This window comes from Neopsephotus bourkii, unplaced genomic scaffold, assembly GCF_033783945.1.
Source record: "Neopsephotus bourkii isolate Nb327-2 ecotype Australia unplaced genomic scaffold, CSIRO-AGI_Nbou_v1 NB_1707, whole genome shotgun sequence".
Lineage (NCBI taxonomy): Eukaryota > Metazoa > Chordata > Aves > Psittaciformes > Psittacidae > Neopsephotus > Neopsephotus bourkii.
The window spans coordinates 8,156,735-8,174,510 of record NW_026902181.1 but is presented as its reverse complement, the minus strand read 5'-3'; the positions used below and the strand labels follow the sequence as shown (position 1 = coordinate 8,174,510).

The following is a 17,776-nucleotide window of genomic DNA, read 5'->3' as shown; positions in this document are numbered from 1 at the left end:
CTTTGTTTAGTCAAGGTAAGGGATCTTGCAGGTTTATATGCAATAAGAATACAAAGTTAGGGAACGGTAGGGTTTTGAGTGCTCATACCAGAAAAAAAAGAAAGAAAATAGTCTTTGTCTTTTGGCTGACTTATTTGACTGAGTACAATGATGAAAATTCTTGGAATCTCGTTGGACATCTTTTATTTCAAAACAGCATCTTGGAGTTCTCGGAGAACTTGATGGAGTTTTGATGGTCTAACTAAAAGTGGTTACTACTCATTTGTTTGAGTGTTCAAACTAAGAAAGTTGCAGATACTATAGTAAAATGTGGCAGATTAATAAACATAATATGCACATAAATGCACAAGTATTATTTTTTAGATGCATGCGGCATATTTTAACATAGTAAAAACTGTTGTTAATCTTTTGAATTCTGTTCTTACACGGTTAATCAAATTTTTCATTGCTAATTGAGTCCAGTTTGGTGGTAGTGGAAAAGCCATAGGTAATAATGAAACAATAGTTAAGACCAAGGGAATTTTCATCTGAACACAGGTTAATCTGAACAGGGCAGCTCTAATTTGAGGTTATTAGGGGTAAGGAAAGATGGGTATGTAATTGATTTAATTATAAAGTATGCTTTGGAACTTTGGCAGTAATTTTTATATATATATATATATATATGTAAAAGCAGTTCTTGGAACAGGACAATATACTGAGACTTTTATAGTTAAATTCTGTATACATTTAAATTAGTGTCCATACTTCTTGGAAGGAAATAAAATCAGTCCAGTAGTAGTTCTAAATGACCTTTTTTTTAGACAGTATATATGATGGTGTTAGGCTTGCTCAGGTTTGCTTTCCTATGTCATACTAGTATCTGTTTCATTGAATTGCAGGGTAAAGAGGTTCCTTGGTGATGTCAGTGCTTCATCCTTGGACATACATTTGATACTAAATTATTTGTTAAATATTTATTTGAGGATTAACTTGGAACCGAAACTTTTATTGCCCTTAGTTATATTGTATCTAATTACAAAGAGAAATCTAAAAATTTTCATCTAGGCTTCGAATGAGTAGCATTCAATACACTCCTGAGTGTAAGTAGCAACACTTAGTAACATGAAAGATTTTGCTTTGTAACTAGCTAATTTCTTCTTGGGTGTGAATAAATACTTGCATTGAGCAGCTTCTGTAAGTTATTTAAGCTTTTAGAGTATAATTGGCACATCTTGTTGATCAAAGTTCATGCTTAGCTGATTCCAGTCTTCCTTACGGATTTTCAATGAAGAAATTGCAGGCATGGAGAATAGCAACAGAGTTGACTCTGAAACCACCATTGCCGGCCTGCTGTCAGCAAGTTTCAGCTTTATGTGATCACCTACTTCAGCGTGATTTTGGGTAAGGGGAGGAGAGTAAGGGGTGGGGGAGATCCAGACAGTGGGTTTAAAGCTGGCAAAACATTTAAGTATTTACTAGTCATGCCTGTTCTGCTCATCTGATCTTAACATTTCATATTGCCTCACCTCCTTCTCTTGCTCCTGAAATGGAAGGAGACAAATTCTGTAGTTGTGTATCTCTTGGCCTCAGATCAGTTTTTAAAAGGTAGAAGTGCCTAGACTAAGTGGCTGTGACGTTTGTGGTCTGCCAGTAGCAATAAGTCCTGCTTTAAATAGAAAACAAACTGAACTTAAATACCTGTTACTTCTGGAAACTGCTTCTCTTGAAAAGGTTGTAGGAGGAGCCCAGTTACAGATTTGAAACACCTAAGTGAATAAATTCTCAGTGAAATGGAATGCCAGGACCTCGGCTGAACTTGCACTTGGTTTAAGTTACTATCTTTTTGAAGAGGCTCACTATTGAATTGAGGTGGTGCAATTTGACATGCCCCCCACCCCAGTGGCTACAAATTGTCAATCAACAAAGCCAAGTCCTAAACACATTATAACAACGTAACTTAGCAGCAGTAATGCAGGTTTAAATGCAATCAAAGGTCCTTTTCCCTCTGCTAACTCCACAGGAAAATCCAAAAGAAGCAACAGAAATGGCAAAAATATGAGGCTTTAAAATATCTGGAGAAAGCTGATCCCTTCAAAGTACCAGATGAAGAGGAATGGCGGCGGTAATAAAAGGTGTTTCCATCATGTGCCCTAAAGTGATCACAGGATATTGTATCAGTGTGTGTCTTGAAAAAATAGACGCATCAATCTTTTTACTTGGTTAAGATGTACAAACTCGACAGTATGCGCTGAACCAGAGTTTTTCAAAATGTGGTTCTCTAATGCCTAGAAGAAATGAAGAAAAATCAGGTTGTTAGGGCCACACAAATCACTATTTGGAAGTCTAATGGCTCAAGCAGTAGCTGTTACTGGCCTTGGTTGATCAGTTGTTTTATAATGACAGCATTTTGGAGTAATAAATTCTTCATCTGTACAGCGCTTTTCTTAAGTCTGTTACAGTGGCTTGAGATGAGGGAAATAAACAATGCTTGTTTCAGCATTAAGCTTTGATTTCTTAGTAGAGGCACAAGAGTTTACGTATTGCTTAAAACGGGGGGGGGGGTTGGAATCAAAGGTCTTTCAAAAGCTTCAGAACTTGGGGTGGATTTTAAAACTGAAGGTAATTTGGGTGTAAGTTTTTCAGGAAGGAGTAGAAGTTGGACTCTTATTCAGGCAGAAATGAAAGTATGCTTCTTCATAACTGTGTAAATGAAATGGTTAAAAGGTAGCACTGTCCTTGGGAAGAGTCCCAGTGCAGAAGAATGGGAGTGTGATGTGCGGAAGAGGGCGTGAGACCCTGCTGTGGAGCACAACAAGCAGAAACATCTACACAGTGATCCACAAAGGTATAAACAGATTAGAGGATAAATGTATGTGTTTGTATTATGAGACTCGGTATTCATTTTGATCATATAAATTCATTTAATGCCAAGCTGCAGAAGTCTTAACAGTGTGAAGATGGCATTTACAGCAGTGCTTAAATACCACCTGAATGGCTACCAGTCTCATTTTGTAATTTAATCTCTGATCCTTTACTCAGTTTTATTCTCTGCCTAAAGTAAACAAGCTTGGGCATGTTTATATGTACTTACAGTCATCCTATATTTTTTGTGTAGAATTTTTTTCAGTCTCCTTATTCCTCTGGAAGCAATCTGGAGAATATTGAATTTCCTTTTGGAGAAAGCACATAAGAATCAATGTAAGAGTTCATATGAACTTTTCAGATGCTGTCAGAAGAGCACTGTTTTGCTGTAGGCAAATAAGTAAGATCACCTGTAGCAACTGCTTTTTAGGCAACTCCAGTTTTGGGGCTTAAATCTTCTATTGATTTTTCCTGACAAAAAAGCTTTAAGACTGGATACTGTTTGAATACCATTCCATCTGTTGTACGTTACAGCGTGGACATAATATCCCTCTTGTGAACTGTGTTCTCACCAGGTTCCAGCATAAACTGGAAGCTCTCTTCAGGAGGATGACTGAAGTTCTGTAAAAATGGTCGATTAGGGGAAGAAAGGGATGGAGAGTTGTTGGGCTTGGGGCAGGACTTCTGTATGCTTCTCTTAAAACCACTTTTGTGTTAAGTGTTCTTGAAAGTTTCTAATTGGGCTGATAATTGGGTAGCATCTATGTCAGTGCTTTATTTTGCTCTGTACACATGCTCTTGAATAGTAGTTTGCCAGGAGATGGCAGTGAATTACCAGTTTGTACAGCATGACCAGCAGACAGAATAGCGAAATGTCAGGCTGCCTCTGTGAGGTCAAGTGTGTGTAGGGTGTGCTGTGGTGTTCAGCAGACCTTAACAGACTTGGAAGATCTGATGTTGTATAGTATTAATGAATGTGCTTTTAGCTGTAAATGGCTATTTTAGTTAGCTGATAGACATGTAAAACACCTGTGCAGTGGCTTCCTGAAGTCTCAGGTCACCTGAGAGTTAGGACCTTGCCATCTTGCCATTTGACTTCCTTTCAGTGTGTTGCTGCTCCTAATGATTGCAAGGTAATAGCAGGGCAGATCATCAGAGCGCCCCTGCATTGTTGCTCTTCAGGGAATCAAAGATCTCAAACTGCTTCTCTCTCCAGACCAGGCCCACAGTAAAGGTGTATTTCAAAAGAATGTTTTTCGTGAGTAACAGATATATTTTTGAGATACATCATAGAGCAGATGAATACTAGGCATAAGATGGGCTGCTTGTTAAACAGTAAAAGATGCATACACAAAAAAGCTTGGTGACCAGATGTGGTGTAATGTAGCTAAAGCTCATCCCAGCAGGCAGTTGCAGGAAAAATCTGTATAAAAACTGTCTTATTTAGTGTTCATTTAAGGGCTCATGAAGTCAGGTGTCCTTTAGAGAGCTGCAAGGTGCTTGCCAAGAACCTCACTAATGGTGCCAGTTGCAGTTTTGGCTTGCAGTGTTTTTGCCTGCCTCATGCATGGGTCATCATGCAGCTTGTGTTTTGACTTATTTTTCAACAGGTTTCTGTTTTTCTCAGCAAAACAGAAGCTTTCCTATACCCTGAAAGTGCTTGCCAGTGTTTATGGTTTGAAAATGGATTGCAAGGAATAACCTGCAGATAGGCCATAGTATTTTCCTTTTGTGTGGTTTCTTGTTCATTTATTTTTTATTCTTTCCTCTTGCATAGGTTAGGGATAAGGGATTTCATCTCATTTTTTTTCCAGTGTGTGAAATGAAAGTGTACAGTACTGGCAGGGAAGCAGGTATCTGCCTGGAGGAAATAAGACGGTGAGAGTTATTTTTACTTTTACCTCCTTCAATTACAGTTTGAATACTTGAACTTTATTACTAGCCTGTTTGAAAATTACCTTTGTAGACTCTTTCGTAAGTGAAAGATGGTATTAAGTGAAAATACATCAGTGCACAAGGTGTGTGGCCTGGTTGATTGCAACACTTGAGTATACCTGATCTAGTATACATCTCTGCTTAAAGCAACTAGATTAGAATCATAAATCATAGAATATTTTGGGTTGGAAGGGACCTTCAGAGGCCATCTAGTCCAACTCCCTTGCAATGAGCAGTGCAGATTGGGTCCTAGAAGCGTACTAATTTTATTTAATACCAGCTTTAGTCTAGCCAAGTCAGATTACTCCAGCAGTAGTTCTTCCTATTTGGATATATTTAGCAAACAGTGCAGACTATGAGGTCAACCTTCATTATGATTTTAGTATTTTATTGATTTGACACCTAGATATGGTTGAAATGGAACAACTATTTTACTGTTAGTAGAAAAACAGTGTTTCAGTAAGAAAAAATCAGTCAAGATACAATAATGATTGATCATATAGTCGTAGAATAGTTTGTTTGGTTTGGAAAGGACCTTAAAGTTCACCTAGTTCCAACACTCCTGCCATGGGCAGGGACATATTCCACTAGACCAGGTTGCTCAAAGCCCCATCCAGCCTTGCCTTGAACACTATGAGGGACGGGGCAGCCACAGTTTCTCTGGGCAACCCGTTCCAGTGCCTCACCACCCTCACAGTAAAGTATTTCTTCCTAATGTCTAATCTAAATCTACCCTCTTTCAGTTTACAGCCATTCCCCCTTGTCCTGTCACTACATGCCCTTGTAAAAAGCTGCTCTCCAGCTTTTCTGTAGGTCCCCTTTAGGTACTGAAGGCTGCAGTAAGGTCTGTCCCAAGATTTCTCTTCCACAGCCTGAACAACCCCAACTCTCTCAGCCTGTCAAATGATGCCAAGAATTTTAACTGTGTTACTTGAAAGTTTTAGACTTGAAGGGTATTTTGTGAACACTAGGACTTGCTTTTTTCCGTTTATATCAATATATATGGTATTATTTTTCACTGCAGACCTCTGCTTGCTTGCTTTTAATTTATTGCTGAAATTAAAGCTTAACATCACATTCTAGGTCAAATCAGAAGTGATAATAAATGCTAAGACAAACTTTTACTGTATATTGTGTTATTGTGACTATTATGTCACTTTTTTTTTTTTGTTAGCGATAACCATTTTTGTAGTTAGTGAGCATAACACTAGTACAAAAATTGCAAAGCAGTTGCATTGGGAGTTTGAAAATGGTTTATTTTCCTCTGGTTCAGTCCCTTACTGCCCATGAAATTACATAAATTCCTGGACACTGACAAGCAGTTTGCTTCCTTAGGATTTCAAAGCCTATCTCAGCTAAGTTTGGCTCAGCAAGTTTTCTGGTTCCCTACTCTTGCTGTGTCTCCTAGAGTCATACAGTCCCTTGGATCCTTCATTTATCTCTTTGACTGTGATGCTTGGTACATCACATTGCCTTGTTAAAGCTTCTGTTTTCTCTAGCTGTTTTTCTGGCAGAAGAGGGTTTGAGCACACCTTCTGCTAATCTAATGGTGTTTGGCACACTTCTGGCCTTCAGGTTGTTCTTTAACTACCCACAGATCAAAAGCCTGGCTAACAACATCTTTTAATGCCTGTTTTCCAGTATAATAGTAAATATACTCAGGGAACAAACAGATCTCTTCTCCGAAAGGTCAACTCTGTACTTGTGCTGTGGTAACTTTCCCAGTATGCTACCTGTCCTGCACTTGCAGTGTACAGGTTTTCATCCCTTGAATGTCTTGCTGCTTTTTCATGTGAACTGTAAAAAAAAGTGGTATGCAGAGAAAGGCAAGGAAGAAAAGCAAAAAAAACCAAAAACACTACTGTTGTGTTACAGTTGCAGCCATGATAAAATAGCGTCTTTAAAAACTTGGGGGGGGGGGGGGTAACTGCCTACTTTTTATTCCTCTTGTCCTAATTGACTGTATTTGTGGCTGCAACTTGTGACAGTGGTATCTCCCATCCACTAGCAGGGTGGATCATAAGAGAGTAGGGTACGGAGAGTTGATAGTAGGTGAGTTTTACTTTCGGTTAATTTTATCTTACTCCCTTCACTTGCTGGGGTATTAATAGAGCATCTCCTACCCAGTATTATGATGCTTGATAATACTTGTAGGAAGGAGGATCTGGTGAGGCGGAATACAGTTTGTCTGACTTGGTTAAATTGGATGACATATCAGAAGTCTAGTGGGAAGAAACAATCATGTTTGAAAACACTGAAACTATTGCCTAGCTTGGTTTAATAATTAGAAGCTGCACAGCTTTTGAGCAGCTAATGTCAGACAAGGTTGAAAGCTGGCTTTCTCCCTCCTCTTTGGCTTGTTGAGTAACCTCTAGTGTCTGCTACTGATTTTTTTTTTTTTTTTAAAGTTCCAGATAGATGAATTTCTGGAGAGAATGTTTTAGTAAATACTGCAAGTAAAACATTGTATGGCCCTTTCTGTTTTAATGGTGTTACTGTCCTTTAGGGACACAATGTTTGCTTATTCTTTGTTTTGGTGCCATAGTTCAAAACACAGTTGCTCCTTCTCAGAGAACATTAGGTACTTCACTGGAACTGCTCCTGGTTGGGGTTAGTTGGAGAAGGGGTGGCCTTTCCCTTTTCTCATCTAGCACCCTGTGTGGCTTTTTATTTGGAATATTGATGCTCTTTGTGAGCTGGTTGTGCTGTCTAGAAACAAAAAGCTACGTGACACAGCTTTTTGCTAAACTTGTGCATCTTGGAGCCAAGCATTCGTCTGATTCAGGTATGAATGGTGCTGTTGGCACACTTCGTACTTGATTCTGATCCGCTTTGCAGGGACCCTTGACTTCTGCAGTTGTGCAGCCCTGGTGCTGATCAGCACTGCTTAAACCAAATAAATGCACAATATGAAAGGGTGAGGCATGCTGCTAGCTCTTTGACTCTAAAAGCAGGATTTTTCTCTTAGTAGCTTTAATATCTTCGAGTGAGGTACTCACTGAAAACACCGGCTTGAAAAAGCAAGTTCAGGCAACTTCCCTCCTTTGCTTCAGTGAACACTAAGCCAGAACAAGGCACTGCACTTCCTGGTGGTGTACGGGAAGTTGATGAGGAACAAGCTGCTTCAGGTATAAGCCAGAAACCCCACTCTTTTCAAGCTAGATTTAACACAAGGAAGCATCTGAGCAAAACAGAAGAAACTTTAAAAGAACCAAAGTCAAATTTTTTTAAAAATTTATTCCCTCGATTTTATATACAGTAATTACAGTACAAAGGTGTAAATGGTCTTTGTTGTGAGTTGTTGTGCATATGCAGCTTAGTAGAGAGATTTAACATTCAATTTGAATCTCAGTGCAAGTAGGCACTAAAACATCCAACATACCTCCAAGGTATAAAAAGACATACCAGTTTTACAGGTTTCTCCAGCATATTTTGTTACAGTGCAAAATGCTATGAAATAAGGTTTCTTCAGAAAAATTCACATAAATTAAACACATATTGCACTTGTCCCAACCAAAAGGGTAACAAATTATATTTACTGAACTAGTTTATGTTTCAGAATATTCCTCACACACATGCACTCCTTCCTCCTGACTATTTGTGCTAAATATGTGTAGTTTAAATCTTTAACTGTTTATAGATCTTTGAACTAATTCAGTCCCTCTTGAGCAGACTGCTAAAGAAAAAGAAATCACAGCAGGTTAATGTAACAAGAAAATTCTCCAAATTCTATTCAGGCTTCTATCCAGTAGCACTGTAACTAAATACATAAAAATCGGCGTTGTTTAAATTCATAATACAAGTGTATTGAACATCAACAATTTCGGGTGCTTGCACCCCTGTTTTCTGGGAAGGTATAAAACCTCCAGTTCTAAACATGTACATATTTCTGCTGTACATCAAGCTGCTAAGCTAGCATTGCACCCACAAACGTTTGTGCAATACCACAGGTAGGACTTCGATTTCTGTACATCACTGGCTGCTATGGGGCATATTGGGAGAAGGAGGGCAAAGTTGCATTAACTTTGGAGAACAAAGTCTACTTGTGCTGAATCTGTGTCAATGGAATCTGTGCACTGCCAAACAAGAAATAGAGGTGAAGGCAAATAGCATCAGTGTTGCTAGATTTGAGTTTCCCTAAACCTTTACAAGTCTTGAGAGTTAAAGGAACAAGTGCATATGATTGCAGATGATAACTTTGTGCTTAAGATACTTATTAAAAGCTGAAAGGTAAGGGAGTGGCTTAGGAACAAATAACTTTTTGGTGGGTTTTTGGGTTTGGGTTTTTTGTTTTTTTTTTTTCAGCAAACCAGTATGAACAAAGTTGCTACTAAAATACTGACATATAAAGGCAGAAGAAAAGTAAAACACATGGCTAGCTGAATGCTAGTTTATGTCTTAAACAGTCCAGGGTTACCTGCAAAATGCCTCCAACATTTCATTTCTCCCCACACTTCATCTTAGAGGACTATACTTATTCCTGTCACATACAAAACCAGCATTTATTTTCTGAAAACATTTCCACATTCAACTCATTCAGAACATGAGTGGAAGAAAACCTGATTTCTGGTACTACAGCATTCTTCAGACCCAAATCTGGAGCTGCAACAGTGACTGTTGCAGGACTTTCTAAAGACAGGTTCCCATATTACTTGCATACTACTAGATACAAAGTCCTTAATAAGGCAGCAGGTTCCCATCTTACTTGCATACTACTAGATATGAAGTCCGTAATAAGGCAGTATGCATTTTATACAAGTAATGAGATGAAATCCTAACTTGACACTTAAGAATTCTTTATACAGATAGTATATGTTCACACCACTTGTGCGGATCATGTTAAAACTCAAAAATCCCAAGCAGCCAGGCTTTGGATCAGGAGAACAAACAGATAAGGTTCACAAACTAGAAGGCTGCTGTATTACTGGACCTGGTTCACATTCATGAAGATTGTCTTCTGACCTCATATACATTAGGAACACAGTGACGGTAGCAAAGGTAGCTGCATTGACAGGAAAAGCACGGAGAAGTGTGGAAGTAAGACCTCTTGTGAACACCCTCCAGCCTTCTTCGTGGTAACTCTTTCTGACACAGTCTAAAATGCCATTGTATTGTGTAACGCCTCCAACTCCATCAGCCTGAAGTCGGGATTTGATCACATCCATGGGATAGGTTGAGAGCCAGGATACTATTCCTGATATCCCTCCAGAAAACAGCAGTTTTGGAATAACATAACTGTCTTCAGCTTCACAGCCTAAATACCTGGTCATTAAGTCATAGGTCAGGAAGTAAAAGCCAAAGCTTGGAGTCTCTCTTATGAATGTGGAGACCATGCCCCTGTTGATACCCCTTAGCCCTTCCTTTTGATAGATTTTGATCAAACAATCCAGAGAATTTTTGTAGTTCTTTGTTTTTAGTTTATATTCACCTGTTCCTTGAAGCTGCATTCTTGTCTTTGCCAACTCCATGGGACAGCAGATGATACACTGGATAGCCCCTGCTGCTGACCCTGCAAGGAACTGGTTTAGAGGAGTGTCTTTTCCAAGAGCACGAAGTGTGTTTCCTTGTACACCAAACACAAGCGCGTTAATGAAGGTTAGTCCCATCATTGGTGACCCAATACCTTTATAGAGTCCAAAAGCCTAATGGAAGAAGGAAGGAAAACCCCTTTTCAACAGTTATATTCATAAACCCCCTGAAACTGTGCAGAATGTGGCTTTTCTTGCTCTCCCTTGTGTCCTAATTGTCTAGCAATAATAATAATAAAATAAATAAAATAATAATAAATAATAATTTAATCGCTGCTTAAGACACAAAAATCTAACCACTTTTAGCAGTTCAAATACAATGCTGAACACATCCAGAAAACAATCTCAGTCCTTCCACAGAAAAGTTTTTCTAGCAAAGCCCAAAGCCACCGTTTTAGTTATGGTATTTAAGCTTCAGCAGCAAAAAAATCCCTTCACCAATTTCTTCACTCATTGCTCAAATTGCTTGGATTCTCAGAAAACTAGCTATTTAAATAACTTAATTAAAATGTTACCTTCAAAATAGCAACTGTCAGTTTAGTGATCTTCATGAAGTTTCTGGCAAACTTCTGACTACCCTATCTGCCCTATGCTCAAGTGAGGTTGAGTATGCCTGTCTCTTGTTCTTCGATATTTGTAGGGGTTTTAGCAGCTTTCCCCACCCTTCTGATTGAAAATACATGAAGATACAAAGTATGAAAAGCATTAATTTTGTACTTACAGATTCTTGTTTTATGATGGATTGAAAGCAATGGAAAGTCCCACGGTAGAGAGGTTTCTCTACATTTTGAACTTGCAGACGAACCTATAAAAAGTTGTACAAGGTACCGATTTGTGTGTCAAGAACAGCCTAATTGGTAAATTAGTGTCTTGTGTATGTATGGAGATTTGCTATAGCAGTGCATATGCAAGAGCACAGGTTGGACACTGGAACACCTCATGTGGCAAAATAATTTAGAAGTATAGTGTGTTTTGATTTAATTTTGGGGATGAAAACATGAAAGTAGGAGGGTTATTAACTACTTGTGAATAATAGAACAACACTATGCGGAAGTACAAGAGGGTACACGGTTCTCTAGAATTTCAGACAGGAGTTTCCAGTACTGACTAGAATAATTACTTTCTTTAGCTGTCAAAAATACTTCTGTTCACACTAAGAAATAACTGTACAAACCTGATGTAAATATTTTTATAAAATTCTAAGCATGAAATAAGGATAATGTTTAAAAGGATGGGAACTTCCAATACCACCCCCATAGTATTTCTGCTGCCAGACCTGGGGACCCTTCACTAACATCTGGTATTTTCCAGAGGGTAGCTGGAAAGTGGCTCTTTAAGATGTGTCTTTGCATAACAGTAAAAATCAACTTGTCCTTTTAAATCTTAGTCTGTTTTTTTTAACCTGCTGAACACAAACCATTGGTGAGGGTGTGGCCATTTTAAACCCTTATTGTTAGTAATCAATTAACTTGTAAAATGGAAATGTTATGATCTGCTGGACAAATAGATGTCACTGTAACTGGCAATATGAGGGGAAAGTCCCTTTCTAGATGTTTTTTAACTTGTAATGGAAAAGTCCACTCCTGTTTTTTCCTGCTAATTTGTCCTTGACACACTTAAAGTCTCAAAGCTGCCCAGTTCATGCAAAGCCCTACACTGCAGTAAACTCAATAAATTGATTGGCAAAGTTAGGAATCTGTCTTTGATCTCTAGCATGGAGAGCTGCAGTATTCCTCAGAAAATATGCTTATCAGCCATTTAATGCTGCTGCAGCTCCAGGACAAAAAAAAAACCTTCAAGTCTCTTAGTCTGAACAGAAGAAAATAGTATCAGATCTGTGTGAAAAATTCCTGACTTTATGATCTTTTTGTCACTGTTTCCCTAGAGTAGTAATAAACACCACCCCAAAGATGATAGCCCTGCACAATGATACTGGCCTAGAAAAGGACCGGGGACATGGTTTGTCAAAATTCTATAATTGGGGTAGCTTTCTTTTTGAGACAAAAAAAAAAAAAAAATATATATATATATATATATATATATTTTAGGGGGTTTATATTCTTACAACATGTGACTTTTGATTTACAAAACAAAGTTTAGTTTTCAGTGTCTTTTTAATATGCACATTAGTGTTTGCTAGCCATGCTGAGAGGCCAAGATAACTTCATCTTCCAAGATGGAAGAGGGTTTTAAAACATTTTAGTATTAAAAGTAGGCTTAGGGTAGAACTCAAAGAAAACAAATCCTTTGTTATCCAAAGTGACGTTTGAGGGTAGGCAGATTGTTAAACCTTATCCACAAGCAAGGTCATAAATCTCAATAAGCTGTCAGAATTGGGCAAAACAAAGGTTTTATTCCATTTTCAGTTTACTGCTATGGTTTCAAACCCCCTCTGTAAAGTCAGGGGACCTCCATGTGTATGAGCTTTGGGAGAATTGCAGCTTAGGAACTTTCTTACTTTAATGTTCCTGTACATGTCTTCAGTAGTTTAGAATTAATCATATTCTGTATATAGGTTGAACTTCCTAGTGGCATAAAGCTCCCACTGTTTTTGTCTAAATAATTTGTGAAATGTTGACCTATGAAGCCTTGTTATGGGATAAAATATTTAGAAAATACTAACACTCTAGGTCCAAGAATGAAACCCAGCTCTTTCACTTGAGCACAGTGCTGATCACATAGGGGTATCCACATCAGCAAGCTACCGGATCAGGCAATGAATGCATATGAACTTTATTTCAGTAGTATTAAAATGCCATATTCAACAAGCTCTTTAGTGTGTAAAACTATTGGAAGGATGAATCATGTGCAAAGTTTAACTGTCTGTTCTATCCCTTGCATAATATTCTTGCTTTCTCCTTATTTGAAACCCCTAGTACTAAAGTTTTAGGTCCAATAGTAACACACTGTAATTTTCATGCCACTAAGGACTTGCATAGAGGTACTCTAGACTAAGCAAAATAACCCACCACACCCCCACAACAGTCCAAACATTTAATAATGTGCAAATTAAGCCATTTGGGAGTGTTTGAGCAGTGAAAATGGCCTCCAAGGATATGCAATGTTTAAGACCTCAATGACAGTGTACCTGAGGTTGTTTTAGAGCCACTGTATGTAGAAATGTGTACAGCCAGAAATGCATACCAGAAAGAAGGTTCAGAATAAGACTTTTAAAAAAAATTGTATCTTTAAACCCCACTCCCTCCATGCCCTAGCTGTAGAAGAGGGACACACCAGTATAAAACTAAAAAGGGAAAAAGCTTCATAATTCTTTTAGGTCTTTATTTGAACTAATACATTTTGGAATAAATTAAGACTGAGAGAAACAGAAGTGTTCACCTGGGCTATACTTACTAGGTAACTCTCCCGTGATGAGGCTTATCTGTCATCTACAACAAAGTAACACTTTTGCTGTTAATGAAGACAGCCCCTAGCTCAGAAAGTAAAGGCAGTTAAAAGCAAAAAAGCAATTTTATACATTTATACAACAAACCAGGGTCAAGGAGTTTGCCAGTTCTGAGAGCAGCTCAACTGTGGGTCTAGCAGGGCAAATTCACAGGCTTAATCTCTCCCTGTGTGTCCCACCATCCCCCTCCCCACTATGTGAAACATGATCAACAGCCAAAAAAAAGAGCTTTAAAGCCAAGACAGAAGTAAAATTCTGGCTTAACTAAACAGCTTTCCCATTGTTCAGTTACATTAAGAACTTACAGTCTAAGATGACTACCATTTAGCCCTTTAAACACTACAGAACTATAAAAGAGGTTAATTCTTAGCACACATACATACACAGCTAGTTTTATGCAATGTCTTCTTTTTTTTTTTATATACTGGTTATAGTGTTAGTTTTCCCACACAGAGTGGTGGCTATGCCAACTAATAACACAAACATTAGTATTTAACAAAAAGAGATAATTGTTTATAATGCCTTCTAATGGGTATGAAAATGTAGTGTGCCATGCTGGATTTCATAAAACATTTAAAGTCATCCAGAAACAAGCTATTTGCTCTACTGTAAAGCAAGATGTTTTCTCTAAAGCCAACACATCTATTCGCATTAATGGATCTGCTGGAACTAATGTGGGAGCCGCAGTTTTGCAGACACTGCAATGTTTGGTTTCATGCACTAGAAGCTATTCCACTTTACAAACCAGGAGGACCCCACACATGGTTAACTTCAGTCTGAGCACAGAATTTTAGCAGTTTTGCTGGCTTCAGTGAAATGACCCATCACCTTCAGTTAAGCATGTAAAATTTGGCAGGATGGGGGCATGCGAAGAGAGACAGCTGGCCCTGTACTACCATAAGAAAATGTGCAAGTCTGGATAATACTGCTCCTGAAAACATATACTAGGATCCAACCCAATTATTTAACAGTTAAGCGTGCCATATTCTGATAAGCATACAGGTTTTGCTATGTGAGCAGCTTGCACTTGACTAGCAAGGACTAATATCCAGGTAGGAAGGTCTGTGTTGAATTAGCCATGTGATAGAACACAGAATATGGTGACAACCTCAGTAATACTATCCAGCCCTTTGCATATCTAAATTCAGGAAGGTAGACTTATTCCAAATATAGGTCTAGTGGGTGGCATGCTGCCTGCTGCAGTCAAGTGATCAGCTGTATTAATTCAGCAGGGAATATACTGACATGCCACCTTCTATTCTTCCAGTGAGAGACTTTGGATTCAAGGATTTTAGGATTCAAATCTTATCTTTGAAGGAGCTATCCTTAGTACATAGGATACATACAGCTCCTAGACTATCAGAAAATCAATCTTAACTTGCAGAGTTACAAAAATATACTTAAAAGGAGGAAAAAGCCCCTGACAAACTTCATGCTGTGGATCTTTATGCACTTACGCCCTTTGGTTACTGTAACAAGTTAATACTTGTTGGGGTAAGTATCAGAGCTTGAGAGGAAAACAAAGCACAAGGTTTCAACCTAGTAACAAAGTGGGTTTGAGTTACAAAAGCAGAGGGAGGCAGTTTCAGCAGTTAGGGATGAACAGTTGCAGAGAAGCAAGCTTAGGACAAAACCAAGTTAAATTGAAGATTGTACTTTCTAATACAACATTTTTACTACACTAACAAACTTTAGACCAATAGTTGTCATGTTCCTGGACTGAATCATACATACAGAGCTTTTTTCAGTTCTGAATAGCTGCAGATCTACAACAGCGGTTGGGGAGGGTTGCTTCAGGCTTTCCCGCATGGATTTATGCTCCTACAGTGTCTGGGGATTTTTGTTTTTATCTCCCCCACTCCTTGAAAAACTTCTTCTGCCTAGAGACAAAGGTATTTCATAATCAACCCACCTTAACAGTGTCAAACGGGTGTCCTACCAGTACTCCTGCAGCACCTGAAATAAAACAAATGCCATGGTTATGACTCACAGGTTTCTTCTTTCATCAGTTTTCTTCCTGAATCCTTGGGGCTGCAGTACCCCAAGCAGTACTCCAGACTGAGGCAGAGCCTTATTGGTAGGCTAGGGAAAGAGCATCGTATCAAGTCAGAAGATGAGACACCTACAATTCAGTCGTTTAAGCCAACACTTGGTGCCTTTATGCTCCAATCAAGCTCCTGGGCCCCGGGGGGGGTTGAGGTGTGTGACTACAGAGCATGCCACACTATACAGGATGGTCAGCAATGATTCTGAGCCTCAGCCCAAGGTGAGCCCAGTGGGCAGAAATCACAGGTTTCCTCTGAAGCAAAACGTTTCTCATACATGCCACCCTGTGGAGGCACAGAAAACCTGGAAGTTTCCCTAAAGGCAGAAAAAAAAAATCCCTGCACTCTGCCCACAGCCTTTCCAGATGCAATGGTAGCACCTGCAGAAGGACCACGCATTACCAAAGCCTTCTGCTTTATTCTAGCGTCAAAGGATTTTTTTAGAAGTTATATGTAGGCCTCTTCGTTATACCAATCTGGATACATGCATTTGACAAGTACTGGCTGAGGCAAGGAATCCTCTGGCTCTGTATTACTCTGAACCACTGATCCATTTATGTTTGCTGACAACAGCAAGAACTACAAAGAGTGGTTCAGTGCACCTTCTTGCGTTGGCAGATAACATCCCTCCCTCTTCCGAGAGGATGTGGCAGAAGTACAGTGCCCACTGTAGGATGGTGTAGTCCAGGTTGTTCAAAGCCAGCACAACGGCAAGATAGTCCAAATCACAAAAATAGCGATGTGCTGTGTTCAGCATGAAAAGACTGGTGGCACAACCAATCCTGTGGGATCCCTGTCGAGGCAAGGATCACTAGGAAGAAGGCAGAGGCTGAAAAAAAAAGCAAACAACACAAAACAAATTCTCTTTGCCAGGGTGGCAAGGAGAACATCAAACGTGAATATCTGAAAAGACGCGAGAATAAATCTCCTGAATGCAATTTAACAACTGCTAAAAATAGAAGGAGAGCCATAAGCAGATGCACAGGGACGAGCAAGGCGAGCATAAGCATTATCTCCTCTTCGTGTTCAACCTCCCCGCTACGGGCCTGCTGCTGCCCGTGTGCTCACCAGAGAGCTCCCTCCCCGCCAGTCAACGCATCCAGCCCCTTCGCGCAGGCCGGGTTCTGCCACAGGCAAGGCGGCCGTGGCCGCGCTCCTGCGGGAACCCCCAGAGACCTTCCGCTCCCCCTGCCCTTCTCCGGGCTCGGCACCACCTGCTTCGGGGCGGCCGCTCCGTCCCCGGTGCCCAGCTCAGATCTCCGGTCCCACAATAAAAGCGCTGCGCCCAGCCCTTGCCCTCCCTCCGCCCCCCGCCTTTTTCTCACCCATTTTCCCCGCTATTTAAATTTTTTTTTACCCCCCCCTCCCTTCCCCCCCTGTTTTCCTTTCCTCCCATCCCTTTTTCTTTATTTTCCTTTTTCCCGTTGCCCCCTTTTCCTGCCCCTCACCTCCGACGCATCCAGCAAGGAAATCCAGAGCCATGCTGGCACTCTGCGTCCCCGGCGGGGCCCGGCCCTCGCGCGATACCGCTCTGCGCACTGCCGCTGCCCGCCCCGCCGACCGCCCTTTCTACCGCCCGCCTCCCCCCGCGGCAGGAGGGGGGCCGGACCGTGCCTGCGGAGGGGCGGGCACCGGGACAACTCCCCCCCGCCGTCCGCAGCCACTGGCAGCTGCGCCGGGCGGCTCCGGGCAAAGGGCGGGACGGGACTGAAGCAGATGGGGGCCGGAGCCTTGCGGGACGGGACGGGTCTGTTCTGTTTTGCAGCTACATCCGAGCAGTTAACCTGATGTAAAGGCAGAAATAAACATTGGAGGCTGGGATGTGGTGGTCTGGGGAGGGCGATCAGAAGTCAGAGCATCCCTCCTGCTGAGAATCAACACCCCGAGCTGTTTGGGGTGGTTAGGGACGCTGTCCGCGTCGTCTTGCATTCTGGATGAGGCATCCCTGGGCGCTGGTGGTTGGAAAGCCCGCAGAGCTTATGCCGGAGGACTTTGGAGGGGGTGCGTCTTTTTAATAG

General features: G+C 40.4%; 1 protein-coding gene across 2 annotated transcripts; it reads right to left on the bottom strand.

The window, feature by feature from the left end:
- Positions 1–7,996: 7,996 nt before the first annotated feature.
- On the bottom strand, positions 7,997–17,312 carry SLC25A29 (solute carrier family 25 member 29). 2 transcript variants are annotated; one of them, XM_061376447.1, is made up of 4 exons: positions 17,207–17,312; positions 15,626–15,669; positions 11,029–11,112; positions 7,997–10,421 (listed from the first exon to the last, which is right to left on the bottom strand). In XM_061376447.1, the coding sequence occupies exons 1-4, from the start codon at positions 17,238–17,240 to the stop codon at positions 9,678–9,680; spliced, it is 906 nt and encodes a 301-aa protein (XP_061232431.1). In that variant the 5' UTR covers positions 17,241–17,312; the 3' UTR covers positions 7,997–9,677. The 2 variants fall into 2 exon arrangements, with proteins under 2 accessions (XP_061232431.1, XP_061232432.1); XM_061376448.1 differs by lacking the exon at positions 17,207–17,312 and adding an exon at positions 13,662–13,696 and having other exon boundaries at positions 15,626–15,653.
- Positions 17,313–17,776: the final 464 nt, after the last annotated feature.